Here is a 19,682-nt window from a genome sequence, read left to right as displayed (position 1 = left end):
CAAAATAGTGTGTGGTAGGCAAGTGTTAACAGAGCTACAAAGAGGGATAAATATGAAGCCAAGTTTCTCTCAAAGCAAATGAGTGCTCTAGATCTATGGAAACACTCAGCAGCTTCTTGGTCCCAAAGGAAATTTTAAATCCATTGCTGAAATCCCATTCGAGGATTTAATGAAAACCGAAAAAAAAAAAAAAAAAAAAATAATTAGAAACTGCCCTAGAAGAAATGCCATGGAGTTTAATCCATGGGAGATCAGAAGGTATGAAAAGTTTGAAGAAAACAGTTTTCAAAAGTTTATATGAAAACATGTTCATATTTATTGATTGTAATAAATATAGACTTTAAGGGTTACACTAGCTAATTATCATACAAACAAGAACAATGTCATATCGAGAAGGCAACAGCTTAAAGAGAGAGAGAGGGACAGTGACCTGTAGACTGTAAAAACCCTGATGTAAACCACATTCAGATACAGAAAACCACTTCCTTGTTTATTAAATTCATTACTGTCAGAATCTGAAGCCGTGTATGAAAACACAGATAACATGTTACAGTATTAGCATTTATAGGTTTGATCTGGTTAGAAGATGGCTCCAGATCAATGTTTTTGGTCGTCTACCACCCCCTAGTGGCAAGAAAGATCAATTAGAGTCAACGTTCACAATCTTTAGGATAAAGAGCTAGTGCTGATAGCATGTTTTAGGTCATTCGGCTCCAGGGTCTGATCAGGTACAGATGTGTTCTTCTCTCTCTTTGTGCATATTAAACAGTCTCAGAGGATTTGCTCAGTGCTTGAGGCAGAGATGTCGAGTAGTCTCCAAGCAGCGTAGGGGTTGAGCTCCTCCTGGTCACGGCACAGAGCCCACACATACATCATCCTCAGCACCTTGTCCTGGAGAGAAAACAGCTGATGAGCACATTTACACAAAAGGTTTGAAATATAGCATGCAACCTTGGTTCTCCAGACACATTACCCTACTGGTAGTATTTGTTATTACTATTATATAATGTTGTATTTAACTTATTAGGTTACATACATTAAATAGCAATGTCAGTGTATAACACATATAATAATATATATGATATCATGTGGAACACATGATAACAAGAGCACTGAGAGTGCAAACCTCTGCCAAGTGTCAAATATTCTCTTTTCCAGGTATTGGCAGTTATCTGGATCAGCTATTCTGATCATGGTACAATGAACTTCACACTTAATATTTACATTCATATTAATTATTAATAAATACAGTAGTTCCGAATGCATGGGTGCCCCCATTTTCTAAAAATCTCAATAAAATGCGCAATCCAAATCTTCCTTGGTGGAGGTAAAAATAAGCTGTGGTTTGTGTTTGAATGTGTAAAACTTACTGGATCTCCTTCAACTACTTCTCCTTTAGTGTTTCGGATCACCATGACTAACTGAGCCTGGAACGTAATAATCAACACTGGACCTTGTTCCATCATCTTACCCATGGCCAGCTGGGAACAAAACACAAGACAAATCTTATACAAAGAGTAAGAATACAACTCACCCACATTTCACAAGTTTCACTACGGTTTCAACTCATCATCCAAGTATTTATATTTGAGCTGTAAGATTTTCATAAATTGTAAACTTATAGCTAACTTAAGTGAGTAAGCAGGTCAAAGAACTTACATCAATGCTGTCGATGTCCAGGATCTTTGAGCTGAATTGAAGCCCCATGGCCTTGGCTTGTTGAATGGGATGTGCAAGCTGACTGTACGTCTGCAGACACACAACACAAGAGTTGAGAACTGTGTTGATTTTATCTGATGAATGAGTGAATGGAGGTGTGCAGCTGGTTTTTAAGGTACGTATTTCTGTTAACTCATTGACCTCTATAGACGTCATTGGGTTTAGTCACGTTGACTGCCAATGACGTCTAAAGACGTCAGTTGTGTTTTTCGGCTGGGGTTGCTAGGAGACAGTGACAAAGCTCTCCCATGAATATCTAACTTGTACAATGATGTAGTGACCAACTGGTGATATGTAGGTGGCGGCAGAACACCTTTGGATGAGAGATGGGCAGGGCTCAGAGGAAGAGAAACAAAGTTTACAAAACAGAAAAGTTCACAGCAGCGCACACTCGACCCAGAGCATGTGTGGATCTAAGTGGACTATTGAGTGTCGCAATGGTGAGCGAAAACGATCAAAGAAACAGGGCAAGCGGTGACACTCAGCATGTCCGGGAGAAGGAGGAAGTGGCGTGTGGAGAGAATGACTGGGGAAGAGACTTGTAGGAAGTAGGGATGTAGGGATGAAACGATTAATCGTAAGGCAGTTAAAAATCGATTCATAGGTATCACGGTTGACATCGATTTTCTGAAAATTGAATCGCAGTACTTTTTTTAACCAGCAGAGGGCGCTATCCACAAGTGTAGGCGGCGGGTGGAGTCTGCTAATACTTTCTTTCTGGCCGCCTTCTACTCTTAAATATGTTAATAAATGATTCATTGCCCCTTAAGCACCGAAAGAATATCTGTAATATTACTTGAATATCTGTAAAAGTCACGTTTTTCTATTAGCTCTGTCTGCTAGCATAGCTTCTCTTCTTCACTGCAAGATATCTGCATGCCAACCGACCACTGTGTTACCAGTGCCCTCTGCTGGTCCAAACAAATCTGACGTAAATCAGTGTAATCACGGGTTTTTTTTTTTTTAAAGTCCAATTGTTAAGGCACAAAATACATTTTCAGTTGCACTTTTAAAAGAAAAAGAACTATTATGCAGTTTTGCATTGTTTATTATAGGACCAGAATTTAAATTAATAGGCTTCTTCATTTGTATTATTCCTTTATTTATTTCATTCAAGATTTATTTTTAGCTAAATTGCATTGTTTTGAATTGTTTATCAAGGAATTCTTTTGACAATGAAAAATAAAAAGAAAATAGTACAGTATTTTCTAGCTTTTTTCCCAAAAAAAAATTTGTCTACAGTTTGTAAAATAAATCGTGAGAGAATCGTATTGTGAACCCAGTATCGTGAATCGTATCGGGAGTTGAGTGAATCGTTACATCCCTAGTAGGAAGGCCAAAATACAGTAAGCAAACCATTCAATTCTGACCTAGATAAAAAATAATAATAATAATAATAATAACAATGTTGAGGTGTCCCTAAAGCAAAAAAAAAAATGTTTCAAATTCACTGACAGGTTTTCTCAGTAAATGGTAAATGGTAAATGGACTTGATTTTATATAGCGCTTTATCACCACACTGAAGCAGTCTCAAAGCGCTTTACATATCCGCTCATTCACCCATTCACTCTCACATTCACACACCAGTGGGACAGGACTGCCATGCAAGGCGCTAGTCGACCACTGGGAGCAACTTAGGGTTCAGTGTCTTGCCCAAGGACACTTCGACACATAGTCAGGTACTGGGATCGAACCCCCAACCTCTCGATCAGAAAACGACCCACTACCACCTGAGCCACGGTCGCCCAGAAAAAGGCTTTTTTTCTCGGTTTTTTTGTCACAAACTGGCGATTTGTGTGAAACTTGCCTCTATTCAACTGTTGATTACAGAAGAATGAAACAAGTTGTAAAACAAAATTTCTGATGAAAGTAGAGTCTAATCTTTTGGAATCTGGTTTCAGATTTCAGATTGTCATAGCACAAAATAGTCTGTGGGTCTTGAAAGATCAGTGAAAATCATATAAAACGCCTGGCAGTATGGGGTTGGCTGCTCTGAAAATGGCTGGCAGTGAATGAGTTAATATGTGTAATCCAGTGTTTAAAGCATTTTAAACAGTGATAATGTGAGAAAGGTCATACCGCCTCATAACACCAGTCTTTCAACACCTCCAGATCTCCTCTGATCATTGCCTGTTTGAAAACAAAGAAAAACACTACTTTTAATAATGGGGTGATCGATAATAATGTATGATTGATTACATTTATTACTGCAAGACTGTTTTATAATGCATCATTTCATTAGATATGTATGTATTCACAGTGAGAGTTACAGAGTAGTATACTAAAATTTCAAATATATTTAACTTAGATATTATTGAAGTTGAGTGTAAAGGGCTGAAGGTTGATGGTTTTAAATACCTCCAGTATATTGGGGATGATATCTCGCTCACACTGTTTTAAAAATAAGTCTTTGTCAAATGAAGGGTCCACCTTCAAAATCTCTGTTAATACTTCAGACATCTCTGTTTTTGAAAACAGCCCACCTGTGTGCACAACACAAAGACACAAAACACACAGACATATTTCATGAATCTGAAGTAGGATCAAGAAAGTATTTTCATCAGGTTTAAAAACTTTATTTCAACATTAGGTACAGTCTCACCTATGAGGTCAGTCATCCTATCAGTGACTGCCCGGGACGCTCGGATAAAGGCATTGTCGCTCTCATCATACTTCATCTTCATCTCAAAGAACCCTAAAGTTAACATAGAAATTAAATATTAACGAACAGACTGTTTTTAAATATATAACAGATACAAGATAACAGCGTGTCCAACAAACAGGAACACACACGACATGAAAAAGTCAGCAGATGCCCTATTCATCAAAAATGTACATTTTCATAGGACTAAAAAGATGAAGCTCAGGGACTGATGGCACCATGTTGAAGAATGGAGTCAAACGTCCAGTCACATCAATTCTACACAGGAGTCAACACCAAGGTTAAAAAAAGATTAAATAAATTAGGGCTGTCCCGATACAACTTTTTCACTTCCGATACAATACTGATATTGCAGCATTGAGTAATGACCGATACCGATATGATACGATATCAGCACAAATCATACATACTTTTATAACTAATTTTGTAGTATGGAATGTGAGAAAAGCCTTGATCAAGTGATGTTACGCAAACAGAGAACAATAGTCAGCAACAGTAGGTATGAGAAAAACTGACCCATTTATTATTAACCAATTAGTTACATACATTTTAACCTTCAATATAATATCTACAGTATTCCACAATTGAATAAATATAATATATATCGTAGATTTTAGATGCCGTCCGATAAAATCCGATATTCGTTTTCTGGCTGATATCGGACCGATATCCGATATCAAAATTGGATCGGAGCACCCCTAAAATAAATATAGACGATGTACATTTCTGCATTTTCCTCTGCCAAAAACTTTAATAAAGAGCATTTTTAAAAACAGACTATCGGTGACGTTTTTGTTGTTTTCCTTCACATTGCATTGACCACAACCAATAACGTGGTTATTCCACCTAACAAAGCAAGCAGCGCTGTAAGTTTTCCATGAATCCGGGCAATATTGGATTGTCCCAAGCATGTTTATCAAACTAGTCCAACAATAATTATGATGACAGCTCCAATAAATGTGCACACAAGCATAACAAAGAACAATATTCCGGAATTTGATTGTGTGTGACAACATATCCCATAAATATAACTTAAGAGTAGGGATGTAATGATTCACTCAACTCCCGATACGATTCGATTCACGATACTGGGTTCACGATACGATTCTCTTTTTTTGGGGAAAAAACTAGAAAATGCTGTACTATTTTCCTTTTATTTTTCATTGTCAAAAGAATTCCTTGATAAACTATTCAAAACAATGCAATTTAACTAAAAATAAATATTGAATGAAATAAATAAAGGAATAATACAAATGAAAATGAAGCCTATTAATTTAAATTCTGGTTCTATAATAAACAATGCAAAACTGTATAATAGTTCTTTTTCTTTTAAAAGTGCAACTGAAAATGTATTTTGTGCCTTAACAATTGGACTTAAAAAAAAAAAAAAAAAACGATTGCACTGATTTACGTCATATTTGTTTGGACCAGCAGAGGGCGCTGGTAACACAGTGGTCGGTTGGCATGCAGATATCTTGCAGTGAAGAAGAGAAGCTATGCTAGCAGACAAAGCTAATAGAAAAGCGTGACTTTTACAGATATTCAAGTAATATTACAGATATTCTTTCGGTGCTAAAGGGGTAATGAATCATTTATTAACATATTTAAGAGTAGAAGGAGGCCAGAAAGAAAGTATTAGCAGACTCCGCCCGCCGCCTACACTTGTGGATAGCGCCCTCTGCTGGTTAAAAAAAGTACGATTCAATTTTCAGAAAATCGATATCAACCGTGATACCTATGAATCGATTTTTAACTGCCTTACGATTAATCGTTACATCCCTACTTAAGAGTCAAAAATAAAGCTGGGGAAAACATTTTATCGTTATAGGTTTTGTACAATGAATAAAAACAAAGAACATTGAAGCTTCTTACTGTTGAACACCACATTGTTGTCTTTGAAGTCCTTCCACTGTTGGTACCACTTTGAGTCCTTATGCAGCACAATGCCCATAGCTTCCCTGAGGGTTGAAAAGCACAGAAAATTATACTTCCATGGTGCTAATGTGCTAATGCTAACAATTCTAGTTCTGATCTCTTAATCTGCAGCCTCATATATGGCCACAAATTATGGGGGAAATATTCCAAAGCTGTTCTTCTTCATTTGATCTTCATTTGAATAATAATAATCGAGTTGGTAGAGGAGAAGTTCCTCTGGTTGAGAGTTGGTAAAACATTTCTCAGCTCTTGTAGTTACTCATTTTTTTTTACATTTATTTCATCATTTATCAGATGAAGCAAGGCCAAAGGAGGATGCCAAATGTAGAAAACACTCACGTACTCATTGGCTTCGTAGACCTTTTGATCAACACCTGATCCCTTAGAGGAAAATTCAGTCCTCTTGCGAAGTCTGGAAGGTGGGCGATATGGACCGGTGTGTCCCAGGTCACCGATCTCTTTCTTTACACTCTCCATGCCCTAAAAACATGGAAACTAATGCTAAAACCAAACTACAGTTTCCTAATAAAGCATGTGTGTCATTATTATGCAAAAGTAAAATATGTAAAAATTTTGACCCCAAACCTGAGATATTGCTTTGAAAGCACCAGTTTTCCCCAACATCTCCCCACTTTTAGAGACGTTCTCTGCAGAGGTTTTGGCTGTTTTGGCAGCTTCTTCCATTCCCTCTTTAATTTTCTTCCCAATTTCCGTACGACTAACCTCTTCTAGGCCCTGTTTATGGAGACAAGCAGGCCAATTTACACCATAAAGTGCCTCAACCAGCATGCTACTGTTAAAGCTAACAGAGGGAATCATATTTACCTCTTTGACAGTCTCTGATATGTTTCCCAACCTCTTCTTGAGAACCTCAGAGGTCCTTACAGTTTCAGACTCAATAGTTTTCTGTGTAAAAACCACATGTTATGAACATAACTTCACCGCCCATTAAAACAAAACAAACTGTGTATGTGTAGGCAAAGTGCTCACATATTTCCTCCTAGCTTGTTTTAGTGCTTCCGATTCCTCCAGTTTTTTTGCTTCTTCTCTGAACTTTTTGATGTTTTCTTTCATTTCTTTGTTCTTGTTTAGCTCCTGCTTAATGTTGTCAAAAAACTCCCCAAAGAAACCTTTTCTGCCACCGCCTCTCTCCCCTGACAAACACCTTACCTGCAGAGGAGAGATGTGGAAAAAAAACAAAAAGAAAAACATCAAAGGCAAAATCCATTGAATTCACTGTTCATTATGGGTGTGGGAAAAAAAAATCAATTTCACAAAATACCACAATTTTTGGGGTGCCGATTTTTTTTTTTTTTTTTGGGGGGGGGGGGGGGGGTTAATCAATATTTTTGTGTATTTGTGCAATAATATTTCAGTGGTGGTTACAATGCTTTCAATGTGTTGCAATGGTTATTTGATTCACTCTATTTTATGATGGCAGTGTTTACCACTGCATTTTCTTTTTTTTTTTTTTTCAATGAAAATGTGCAAAAACACCAATATTAAATAATAAATAGGATGTTTAGAAGCAAATAGTTTTGACTCAATTTGTCCTCTGAATGATCAAAATCGTCTGATGAACATAAACAGCAACTCTATTTTTTCATCTCTACGTTTCATTTTCATAATAACTGGGTAGAATATTGCAACATATCGTGATACGTATTGTATTGCAGCATCCTTGCCAATACTCACCCCTACTGTTCATTATACGCTCACTTAACCTAAACATGAAATTAACACCAACATGAAATTTTACTTTGTTTACTCCTGTTGTTAAACACTGTTGGTAAAACAATTTTTCATCAACTATAATATGTTTTAGTTACATTTGTGTAAGGATTTAGTTGCTGTACCTGTGTCCTGTCTGTCAGGAGTCCATGTATCCTGTAGGGATTTAGTCTGGTGGCAAACAGCAGGTGAGAGGAAGGAGATAAAACCAAACCCCTTCTTAGACATACCTGGAGAAAGAAACCCAAAAAATAAAGTGGCACAGAATGGAAGCCTGAGAGTGATAATGGAGAGTAAGACAATAGGCAAGGAAAGCCAAGGAAAATGTATTTGTGTAGCGCATTTCATACACAAGGCAATTCAAAAAGTGCAACAGAAAATCTTAAAATCAGCATTAAAAACATTAAATCAACAATAACATGATTCAAAATCTCCCTCTCACTCATACGCATTAAAGAAAAATAAAAGTGTCTTTAACTTTCACTCAATGGAGTTAGAATTTGATCAAGATTAGCACACACTAACATATTTCCGTTTGTATGTTTGTAGAGGATGAACAAGCCAACAACACTCCTGTTTACATCATTTAATCAACGGAGACTTTAATCGTATTTAAAAGTACAACACAGTGTAACCATAACTTAATCGTCATCCTGTCCGTGGCATTATGTTGGTTGTGGCACTGTTCACAACATTAAACTCTTAGCAACAGCTAATGGTATTCAAACTGTGGTGAAACTGTAGCAGCTAACACTAACAGCCCGGTACAGAGACACGTGACACACTTTTCTGTGATATGTTCCTGCTGTGGTACAACACACTCTTCTCTTTTCAGCTTTTCGTTTGTTTTTGTTAAGTGTTTACGTGTCTCTGGAGCAGAAAACCTTAAAAGAAGCTACTCACCTGATAGCATTGACACAAGGGGCTCGCCATCTTGAATGTAGTGCCGGTGACCTTCTTCCGGTAGTGACCTTCCACCCCGCGTGCAGTGGGCGAGTGGAAAATTAACAAATAAAAGCAAGAAAATATGGGGATTTTAAAATGTGTATTTTTGGTTTAAATTGATAATGACGATGAAAATGATCTTAATTATAACATGAACTGAAAAAGGTCAGTGGTTCCACACAGTGGGCGTGCACTGTAGTTGTGCTTAGGGGCGCTGCCATCTTGCAAACCTGACTCATTTGGAGCCAGAGTCTGCGCAGTAGAGTCCGGCGGGAAGAGCCCGAGTAGCACGCCCCGCCCATTTTGCGCACTGCCCAATCATCGTTATATATGACGTCGTCCGTTTTTCAACCTCAAATTGACTTATTTAAAACAAACAAAATAAATAAATAACTCATTTAAAACAAACTTCACAGAAGAATGAGCACTTGAACACAATGTAGGGTGATGACTAATGATCACAGCAGAGTTTAGGTTTGAAAAAATTATGTGACGAGTATTTTAACTATACATTTTGACCAACATCCCATCTGTTAACATTGAGGAGGCGGGGTTTATGACTTATACTGCAGCCAGTCAGCAGTGTAAGCTCTAAAAAAAAAAGCTTCATTTCCCCATGAGCACACCAGGTGGGAGATGACCAGAAATTAGAAAAACTATAAATAAATCTCAGCAGGCATTTAATATTTTTTCAGAACATTACTATACAAAGTTAGATTCTTAAAAAGGTGTGTTATCATCAAATCATTATGCTCTATAGTTTTTTTTTTTTTATATATATATAGTATTTATTCTGAGCAAGAATAGATAAAGGGGTACTTGGATTCAGAAAATAAGAGATTGGGGCGGGGTTACTTCAGTCATACAAGTTTGAGAACCACTGCTGTAAAGCAACAGCACTATAATAGCAATGATCCTGGAAGAGTTAAGGTGTGTTAATGACCTTACAGCAATTTACCTGAAGGGACTACCTTTACCTAATGTTAACCACTGCAATTTATTCGTTATATTGTGACCCTGGCTAATGGACTACATAATTAATTTTACATACACCTAATATATATTGAAGTGGTAAAAAGTTGTCTGCCTTTCATATGCTGACTTTTTTTGTGCAAGTAACCTACCGTAGGTAATCCGTTTGCCAACTGAAGCTAATTTCTAACTCAATTGTTGCTGTTTTCTCTTATCAAATATTGTATTAATTTCTCCATGTTCCTTGCAGAATGACAGGGAGCTGCTGGTGGCAATCTCAAGTCCAAGGCTGCACAGTAGATCACTCCTCTCAGGATTGTTCTTCTACTATTCAGGCTTGCATTTATTTTCCACACATTGAACCACTACATTTAGTAATGTGTAAAATGATATAAAACAGGATTTTATCATTCTTATTACTTATTTAAGAAGATATTTCCAATAAACATATCAGAGTAATTCTCCAATTTCCTCACATTGATTCAAGAAAAAAAAAAATGGCATTGCAAAACAAGCTACATATTTGTCTTTTTTCAAAATCCAAATCACATTCACAACAATGTCAAAGTATCTCAAATTCAGGTTTATTTATCAAACCACCTTATACAACAAAAGCTATGAGACATTAAGTAAAACAAAACTTAAAAATTTGGTCTCTAAAATTCAAAAAACTAAAACAGGGTGTTACAAATTTCTAACTGTAGCAACATGATTAATGTTGCTCACGTCTACGGAGTATGCTAAAGAATATTTCAGATAATGCAGTGTGTAAAGATCTGTATCCAAACAAAATGTCAGATGTAACAGACAATAAATTTATGCATTCCTATCAATCCTGACATCGATCTCTCTTCCGTTTAGCCGATAGCCATTCATGGTGCGGCAGGCACGCTCTGCTGTTTCTGGGTTGTCAAAGCGGACCACACCGCATCCCTTGGACATGCCGTTTTCCATCTTGATGTCAGCGTATTGGACCATACCTGTAGAAAGGAAGGTTAGGAAAGTAGAAGGAACAACTGCACATAGTGTGAATTAGGATATACTAAGCCTACACCTACCACAGGTATTGAAAGTATCCTTTAACATCTTCCAAGTGAAGTCAAATGGGAGCTAAAAAATAAAGGGAAAAAGTGGTTAAAAATGTGGAAGTGATTAACACAAGTATGCTTTCCTATAATGTATCATGACTCACATTTCTGACAAAGATCTGGCAGCCTTTTCTCATGTTGCCTCCCCCTGAGCTGGCTCCTCCGAAGGAGTTGCCCCCAAATCCACGATCCATGTCACCTGATCGATCGAACTGACCGCCAACACCGCCAGAGCTCATTCCAGAGTTCATGCGATCCAGACTACCAGTAGGAAAGCGGTCAAGCCCGCTGGAGGAACCCATGCGGTCAAAGCTGCCGCTGGACATTCTGTCCATCCCGGTGTTTCCCATTCCCATTGAAGAACCGAAGTCTAAGCCGGTGCTCATACGATCCAAGGAAGAAGAGCTGAGACGGTCAAATCCAGCTGGGCCGAGGCGGTCCATGTTGGAGTTCATACGATCCAAGCCAGAACCCATCCTGTCCATATTTGATCCCAGTCGGTCCATGCCAGTGCCCATGCGGTCGAACCCAGAACCCATTCTCTCCAAGTCGGACCCTCGATCCATTCTGTCCATTCCCATTCGATCCATTCCTCCAATACGCTCGATATTGCCCCCCAGACGATCCGTTCCAGAGCTCATTCCTAGGGAGTTCCCTACACAAAACAACAGTTAAATACAAGGGCACCAAATCTCGAAACAACTTTTTACTTGTAGAAAAGAGGTTTTAAAACATTATCCTTTAAGTACTAACCCATTCCTCTGTCAAAGGAGTCTCCAAAATTACTACGAGACATTCCCATTTCATTTCGTCCAAATTCCCTGTCAAAAGAACCACCAATCCCACGATCCATCTCTGACAATGCAAGAGATGAGACTATTAGAAACGTCCCGCAAGGCAGGCAAGTACTGCACACTTTGTTAAAGTATCAAGCATGCCACAACAGCTTCTCACCATTCATCCTGTTCATTCCAGAGGACGCAAATCGATCCATGTTGTTCACTCCTCCAAAGTTGTCCATTCCTTGGAGATAACATTTATGAAAACACAGGGTGTTAGAAAATAATGTTGTAGTGTACATTATAAAACATACATCAGGTTTATACACACCTCCTCCCATACGTCCCCCCATGCTTCCAAAACCCATTCCATCCATCCCTACAAAAGAGACGGCTGATGATGAGCCTAACTGTTTGCCGTGTGATATTTAACAATCTATAAAAACACAATGACAACACTGACCTCCGGGACCCATGTTGTTGCCCATTCCTCCTCCCCCTCCTCCACCTCTGTTGAGCTGGGTGGCATCAATAGGCTGACCACCAGGACCAAGTCCCAACCCGATACCACTCAGACCACCTGGGAGTTAGAGAACGGCAACGGTTATATCCGTAATGCAATTAGACACGACAGGTATAGCTGCTTTTTTGTATTAGATAAATCAATAGTGTAGGCTTCATAAATCAATAAACCAAAGACTATTTTTTCACAAATTTCATTGTGGGACGGATGCATAGAAGTGCATTCACTTCATTCGTACCATGATTTTTTCTTGTTTGTTTTTGCCAAACAAAGCGCATGGTGTTGCGCTCGACAGTTTTTGTTCTCGTCTGTTCCCGGTATTCACCGTGTATCAGAATGAAGTAAAAACTCGCGACTCCACATCCCACAATGCAATGTGCTAAACTTTTTCCAGCAATGTCAATAAATAATGGAGTTTAAAACAAACTTTCAAGCAGCAATTTCAATCTTTTACTTTTTTTTTTTTTAACAAATAATCTTGGATTTATTGATTTATTCTTTTTTTTTTCTATAGTTGGCTCCCTACATTTTGTAAGGTATAAGGCTATTAAAGTCACCACTACATTCTAGTCTTGTAAATGTTCTTAAATCCCAAAGAAAGCTAGCAGCACACTTACGTGGAAGAGCAGGGGCTCTTTCTGGTGGTCCAAAATCTTTAGGGTTGGATTTCTCATCCTGAGAAAAAGAAAAAAGAAAACTGTAAAAGTTGATTCACTACTAAAATGCTAATGATTACAGTAGAGTTACTAAGTTAGGGTAGGCAACGTACCAGTTTAACGTGCATTGTCCTGTTAAAAAGGAGCTGGCCATTGAACATAGCTTTGACATCGTTAAGAAATATCCCAGACTTATTATAAAGCAGTGTAAAAAGGACAGTCACAGGTTAAAGTACACATCAAACTATAAAAGATACAGACAGCTTGGACAGCTTCAATGGGCATATCAAAGGTGACGGTGCCCATGCCTCGGCTCTTCCCATCCTTGTCCTCCAGAATGTCGGTCCTCACCACGATGCCGGCCATGCTGAACACCTCTTTGAGCTTCTTCCAACTCACTTTATAATCCAGCTGTTGGCACAAAGAGCAGTGTCACAATACATCAGTACCAATACAAACTACTATTGGTATTCAGCAAGTAAACAAAACTTACATTGGCAACAAAGATGGTGCTTCCAATCCTACCAGCCTGTAGACCCTGAATGATCTCATTGGGAATGTTGGGGTTGTTCATCAGACTGGGAGGTATGTTGACCATGGGGCCATTTGGTCCCGGGCCACCCATACGATCCATGCCACCCATGTTTCCCATCCGGTCCATATTTCCCATGCGGTCCATGTTTCCCATGCGGTCCATGTTTCCCATGCGATCCATGCCCCCATGGCCTCCCATTCCTCCATGGCCCCCCATTCCCCCATGACCGCCCATCCCTCCATGGCCTCCGGGAGGACCTCCACCTTGAGACCTGCCGATCTCCCTCTGAGCAATTACACCATCAGGATCCTGTAAAATAAAGAGATATTGTACTACGACAGATCCACAGCTGAGAATTTGTTTCCACGAAAAAAGTAGGTGCCATTTTCTGACATCCATATTTTCCTTGAGCTTTACCTCTTTTACTTTCAGGGGTCGTCCGTTGAGGTTGTGCCTGTTGACACTCTCCACCGCTTTCTTCATTAGTTCTTCAGTCCGAAACTCAACCACACTACGACAAAAATACACACTAGATAAATATAAATTTCACATACGTTTCTTTAGAAAGCCACACTTAAAATTGCATTGTATACACAACCTTAAGACAAATAAATGATATAACTATGTAAGGGGCTTTAGCACAATATTACAGAATTAGGAAGAGAAACTGATACTTACGCACAACCCTTTGTTAGTTGATGTGACCACACAGAATGCACCAAAAAATGAAAAAAATACAAATTAGTAAAAGCACCAGATACAATAAACACAAAGTAACAATTGTATTAAAACAGTATTGCATGCAATCAAAGATTAGGAAAAAAGACATGACTACAGCATTAGTTGTAAATTAGAACTTCAAGAAATAAGTTCATTTTCTTAAACCCACTCAAAAACAGAATCCTGGCCAAAATGGTGGATAGTTTCCAACAATAAAATCAAACTGTGACAAAGGAGTACAAACAGCTACAATATTCTAGAGAAAAACCATCCAACTGCCTTGTGCCGACCTCTTGCAGAATAGACCACTTCAGATCAAATCCAGCAAACCACAAGTGACGTTTTCAGATACTATAATCCACAGGATTTGCTACCAAGAAAGCTGAACTCCTCTTTAAAAGCTTCAACCCCTGAGAATGGCTTCAAGTCAGTGCCACAAACATCAGTTGAAACATGCCTCGAGCATGTCACAAACTCACACTCCACCAGATTTATACATCTGAACAATTCCAAACAGTTTAGGTGAAGAAACCAAAGCTGACAGAGGTTTGCCTTGCCATATTTAGATTTTTTTAATTTGTATGTATTTGCACTTACCCTTGATTTGCCTTCTGCGTCCGTTAAGTGTTCCACGTACGTTACCTCACCCACTACAAATCAGATTCCAGGGACGAGACACACCAAGGGGAGAAAAGCCAAGAGAATAAGGGGGGTTTAGAGCAGAAGCAGGAGTAGGGCAGCTGGTGACCATGAGCACAGACTCTCAGTCGCAAGCCTTCCCCCAGCACCTCAGCAGCACTAGATGGTACAGGTCTACAAAAAGCAAACTTGCTTTCTTTTCTGTGTGTGTATAAATATATACACATGTATATATTAGGGATGTAAAGATTATTCGTCAGGCAGTTAAAAATCGATTCAAAGGTGCCACGGTTCACATCGATACTCGAAATTCAATCGCAATACTTTTTTTTAACAGCAGAGGGCACCATCTATTTAGAATTTGAAATTCAGAATGCACCACTGTGTTTTAAATCAGAAGTGTGGAAGCATTTTGGCTTCCCCAAGACAAAATGAAGGAGATGAGAAAGAAAGAACATGTGAAATTCAAGGTAAGAGAGGTACAGAGAGAGAGAGAGAGAGAGGGAATGAAAGCCATAGTTTTTGTTTATGTTATTTCTCTGATATGGGATTTGTTTTAAAGTCCAATTGTTGAGGCACAAAATACATTTTCAGTTTCACTTTTAAAAAGAAAATGAACTATTATGCAGTTTTTGTATAGTTTACAGTATAGCCAGAATTTAAATGAATAGGCTTCTTCTTCATTTGTACTATTTCTTTATTTCATTCAAGATTTGATTAAATAGCATCGTTTTGCATAGTTTATCAAGGGACTATTTTGACAATCAAAGATAAAAGAACATAGTGCAGTTTTTTTGCCCCCGAAGAATTTTTTTAAAAATATTTTTCAGTCATCATTTGTCTACAGTCTAATTTTGTAAAATAAATCGTGAGAATCCTATCATGAACCCAGTATTGTGAATCAGGAGTTGAGTGAATCGTTACATCCCTAGTATGTATGTATATATATATATATATATATATACTATATATATATATATTTTTTTAAAAAAAACTTCTTTAGACTGTCCTTGACACCAAAAGCAATAGATTGAGGACAACAACTGTTGAAATGGCCAACAGCTATCTGGTTTGAATTAACACAACCTTCAACCTAAGAATGTAGAGACCAAAGAATTTCCAGCTGTATCGACTGCTCAATGCCTGAGCCCTGTTCATTGGGTCCTGACTAGACTCACCATAACAGTCAAGATCGCTAATAATAACTCCATCATCTAAATCTAGGACAGAAGCTACTGCTAGTAAAACTAAACTAATCTCATTGGGGAGAAAGAAGTTTCTTCTCCTTCAACCCAGAAACTTAAATGGATTTGTGCCCAAGATGCACAATCAAAATTTGATCAGCATTGACCGTTGCCACGCGTTTGATCCAGGTCTTGAGTTTGTACAACACAGCATCAATGACCAAACGTATATACACAAGGACAGTGCTTCATTTTGTAGACCTGTACCCCCAAAAAAATAAAAATAAAAAATCCAATCCAACACATGGCTTTGTTTGGCACAACACGGAGATCTGCTGAGAAAACATACTTGTCAATGTTGCACCTAAAAAAAGAGAATGCAATGTAACTAGACAGTCAGTAGTAACAACACAGTTCCTGGCCTTCCTTTTGAAAAACAGTACCTGTAACAATGGTCTAAAAAGTAACACTTTATTTTACATACAGTAAATCGAACCCTTCCAATAACCAATCTCTGTACAACTATTTGAGTAAAAACTGACAAAAACCTTGCTGAAATGCAAAGTTTCTAATTTCAATTGACAGGTCACCCAAATTAATATTCACAATTTTTGCGTCGCAATGTACTTTACAATTTTTGAGGTAAAAGGGCTTGTTGATATTCTAAAGTCAAAGTATGCACTTTACGCATAAACCCTGTACCGGTACACGCCTCCACAGGAAACCTCAAATTTTTATAAATTCAATGCAAACGTAAAATTTTCAGCTAAAGTCAGAGTTCACCACACCATTGCACTCTGTAACAATTTCTAAGGTGACAGACAAATGAGAAGAAAGACCTTCCCAAAAACCTTTGCTCCAAATATCTCCCACCAACTCTCAAGCAACATCCCGCCAGCTCTTCAAGGCTCCAGTTGTCAAACAAAATGACGCTGGATTATGATGGTGAGAGGAGTTCATGTCAAAGTGATATGGACCATTTCTTTTTTTAAACACCTTACCCTTTTCCTTCATCAGGTCCTTCAGGGCTTGCCATTTCACATCATAGGGGATGTTGCTGACAAAGACGCGGTATCTTTTGGAATAGTGTTGTGCGTAAGGCTCAAAGCGACCACCTCCACCTCTCTTCTGGGGCCTCTCTTTTCTGCTTGGGTTCTCATTCTTAGGTTTTCCATTCATTTCTCTGCAAAAAAGATAACTTGTTGAAAGAAGGCATTGGAAAACAGAACAAATAGGCTGATCATTTATTAGATAGAACTAACTATGTCTAAATCTAATTTTAAAAAAAATAACTTGTAGGACCTGACAATCTAAAAAAAGATAAATTCTAAATTATATGTATATTTTACAAATCTTGTATTCAAGTGATCCTTATTTTATTTTACTTAGTTTATTTTTTATTTAATTGTTTTGCCATTGTTTTTACCTATTGTGTACAGCAGAGATGAGTTATCCTATATACTGCAATTATTATTATTAAAAAAAAAAAAAACACCAGTAAAACAAAAAAGAAAAGAAATGTGACTCTTTAATTCTTGCTTGCAATTCAATGATTTTTAAAATTATTCAGAATTCCTTTATTAATCCCAGGGGGAAATTGCTTTTGTTACAGCCACTTTATGAAAATTAAAATCACAAATAAAAGAATGAAATGTTTAACAAAGACAAAAGAAAGAATAAACGTTAAATAAGTCTATAATTAAGTAAAAGATAAACACCCATTACAGTAGTAAAAAATAAAGTGAGATAGATAACACTAATAACAATGTACAAATTATATACAAATATGATACAGATACACCAATGATGATTATTAAAAGTTATTATAGCTGGTATATTTGAAAAAGGCTGTGGCTATGAATACGTTCTGCCACTATGCATATGCAGCGCCCCTCATTGGCCAGTTTAGATCACGTGATAGGTGCACCACGTAACTTAAAGTTCCGTCAGTTGTATTTTAGCTCATATTTATTTATAGCCACCCTGCCAACCCTTTTATTTAGCCCAAACCCAGGAAATGCCCCAAAATATTTATTTTTGCCGTGTTAAACATGCTAAAATGAAAAAAATGCTGTTAAAAGTGGAATTCGAACCAACGTTAGTGGAAGGAAGAATCCTTGGGTGAGGCGTTTTATACCACTGGGCCATCCTCACACCGTGAAAAACACAGGCACATTACGCTTATGTTAAAATAATAATAAAAAAAGGTTCGGAAACGCGCCCATTGTCAACGTAGTAGGCCGCACTTCAGCATAAAGGGTAAAGAATTGGACAAAATAACAAAATTACAAAGTTATAAAACATTTGACTATTAAAAAAATTGCTTATTGTTTACATCTGCTGCGGATTTGCGTTATGTATTGTATTCTTAATTATTTATTTTTTGTTGAAAACAAGTCGTGTTTTGCGCGGATAATTTCAGGAAATAATCAGGTCCCAAACACGCGGCGAGTATCAGCGAATATAATGGGGAAACTTATTTGTAGACTAGTTCTGTGAGATGGAATTCGTTGAACGTTGATTTAAATGTACATAACTACAAGCTAAATATAACAGACTTGTTTACCATGGCTTGTTTTTGTAAGGGTCACAGATGCTAACTCTTCGTTAACAAAGGACAGCCTGCATGAATGGACTCACCCCTGCTGCGGAGGCTGCTGCAGGCCTGCGTTATCCGTCACACTCGCTGGTTGCTCGTTAGACATTTTCTGACGAATTGAAGATCTTGTCGAAATTCTGTTGTTTTACCTGAACGGCTAATGTTGATATAGACGACTGAACTTGATTTAAAAACGTATCTAATCCGACAGACTCTGCAAAACCACGACCAAAAAGATGGCGGAGGTATGAGAGGAGGAGGAGGAGCGGATGAAGATGTTTAAAAACTTCGTTTCGTCATTCGCTGCTTCCGAGGTTTTCCCTTCAAAGTAAAGGCTATAACACATCCGAATTTCAGAATAAAGGCTTCACGATAACGTGGATTTTTTTTTCTTTTTTTGTTTTTTTTACTTCTATTTTGTCTGCACATGCTGTCGAAGATCAACACTACAAGAAGTGCAATATTTTAAAGACAGCAATGCATGTTTTGTTATTGCAATTAAATAAATTAATGTATTTTATTGCATAATTGTGACCATCACCAGCCCTCCCTAAGGAAGGCTAAGAAACACTTTATTACAGGGAGGATATAAAAAGAGAGGGCAGTGTTACATCTAGGTGAGGGGGAAGGGAACAGGGAAGAGGGAGTCAGGGTATGAAATGGACAGGGTGGGGGAAAGTTGACTGTTTTGAAGTGAGAGGGAGATGTGATGTCATAGTTGTGCATATTGTGCTTATTGTGTTTGTGTAATCAGTTCAGCCAGTCTGGTGACAAGTGTGGAGTTTAAGTATAATAATGGTGGCTGTGAACAGAGGGAAGGAGTGAGTGGTTATACCTAAAACTGGTATATATCAACGTGTCTAAGGTTAAGCCTAGTAAGGGTTTAACCCACAGCCCAAGACATGCCAGTGCATCGGAGACCAATGTTTGTGCAAGAACCACTTCTGCAAACCAAAGTGCTGCCCCGGGCCCGAAGATGCAGCCAGGCCAGCAGA

The 19,682-nt window shown here is 38.0% G+C and overlaps 2 protein-coding genes across 4 annotated transcripts; both read right to left on the bottom strand.

Annotated features, from left to right (window-relative positions):
• Positions 1-282: 282 nt before the first annotated feature.
• timm44 (translocase of inner mitochondrial membrane 44 homolog (yeast)) lies at positions 283-9,076 on the bottom strand. Its single transcript, XM_028444581.1, has 13 exons — positions 8,951-9,076; positions 8,173-8,277; positions 7,307-7,486; positions 7,142-7,222; positions 6,902-7,051; positions 6,660-6,796; positions 6,254-6,339; positions 4,322-4,414; positions 4,078-4,202; positions 3,799-3,849; positions 1,660-1,749; positions 1,371-1,481; positions 283-891 (listed from the first exon to the last, which is right to left on the bottom strand). The coding sequence occupies exons 1-13, from the start codon at positions 8,978-8,980 to the stop codon at positions 772-774; spliced, it is 1,359 nt and encodes a 452-aa protein (XP_028300382.1). The 5' UTR covers positions 8,981-9,076; the 3' UTR covers positions 283-771.
• A 1,450-nt stretch (positions 9,077-10,526) lies between these two features.
• hnrnpm (heterogeneous nuclear ribonucleoprotein M) lies at positions 10,527-18,977 on the bottom strand. 3 transcript variants are annotated; one of them, XM_028444858.1, is made up of 16 exons: positions 18,729-18,977; positions 17,090-17,271; positions 14,863-14,915; positions 14,224-14,231; positions 13,963-14,056; positions 13,504-13,854; positions 13,268-13,421; positions 13,124-13,173; positions 12,972-13,029; positions 12,295-12,411; positions 12,163-12,210; positions 12,007-12,075; positions 11,806-11,907; positions 11,157-11,707; positions 11,023-11,074; positions 10,527-10,944 (listed from the first exon to the last, which is right to left on the bottom strand). In XM_028444858.1, the coding sequence occupies exons 1-16, from the start codon at positions 18,791-18,793 to the stop codon at positions 10,781-10,783; spliced, it is 2,118 nt and encodes a 705-aa protein (XP_028300659.1). In that variant the 5' UTR covers positions 18,794-18,977; the 3' UTR covers positions 10,527-10,780. The 3 variants fall into 3 exon arrangements, with proteins under 3 accessions (XP_028300659.1, XP_028300660.1, XP_028300661.1); XM_028444859.1 differs by lacking the exon at positions 12,163-12,210; XM_028444860.1 differs by lacking the exons at positions 14,863-14,915; positions 18,729-18,977 and having other exon boundaries at positions 17,090-17,221.
• Positions 18,978-19,682: the final 705 nt, after the last annotated feature.

The sequence above is a fragment of the Gouania willdenowi genome, chromosome 4 (assembly GCF_900634775.1).
Source record: "Gouania willdenowi chromosome 4, fGouWil2.1, whole genome shotgun sequence".
Classification (NCBI taxonomy): Eukaryota; Metazoa; Chordata; class Actinopteri; order Blenniiformes; family Gobiesocidae; genus Gouania; species Gouania willdenowi.
Note: the sequence above shows the minus strand (reverse complement) of the source record. Positions and strands in the feature narration are given on the sequence as shown.

Excerpts from the sequence above, each read along its gene's own strand:
- timm44 (XM_028444581.1), bottom strand. The coding sequence starts at position 8,980 with ATGGCGAGCCCCTTGTGTCAATGCTATCAG. Across the intron at positions 6,797-6,901 it reads CTTTCAAAGCAATATCTCAG|GGCATGGAGAGTGTAAAGAA; the intron begins GTTTGGGGTCAA and ends CCATGTTTTTAG. Across the intron at positions 3,850-4,077 it reads TCATCCCCAATATACTGGAG|GCAATGATCAGAGGAGATCT; the intron begins GTATTTAAAACC and ends GTTTTCAAACAG.
- hnrnpm (XM_028444858.1), bottom strand. The coding sequence starts at position 18,793 with ATGTCTAACGAGCAACCAGCGAGTGTGACGGATAACGCAGGCCTGCAG. Across the intron at positions 14,916-17,089 it reads GGACCTGATGAAGGAAAAGG|TGGGTGAGGTAACGTACGTG; the intron begins GTAAGGTGTTTA and ends TCTGATTTGTAG. Across the intron at positions 13,855-13,962 it reads GACCCCTGAAAGTAAAAGAG|GATCCTGATGGTGTAATTGC; the intron begins GTAAAGCTCAAG and ends TTTATTTTACAG.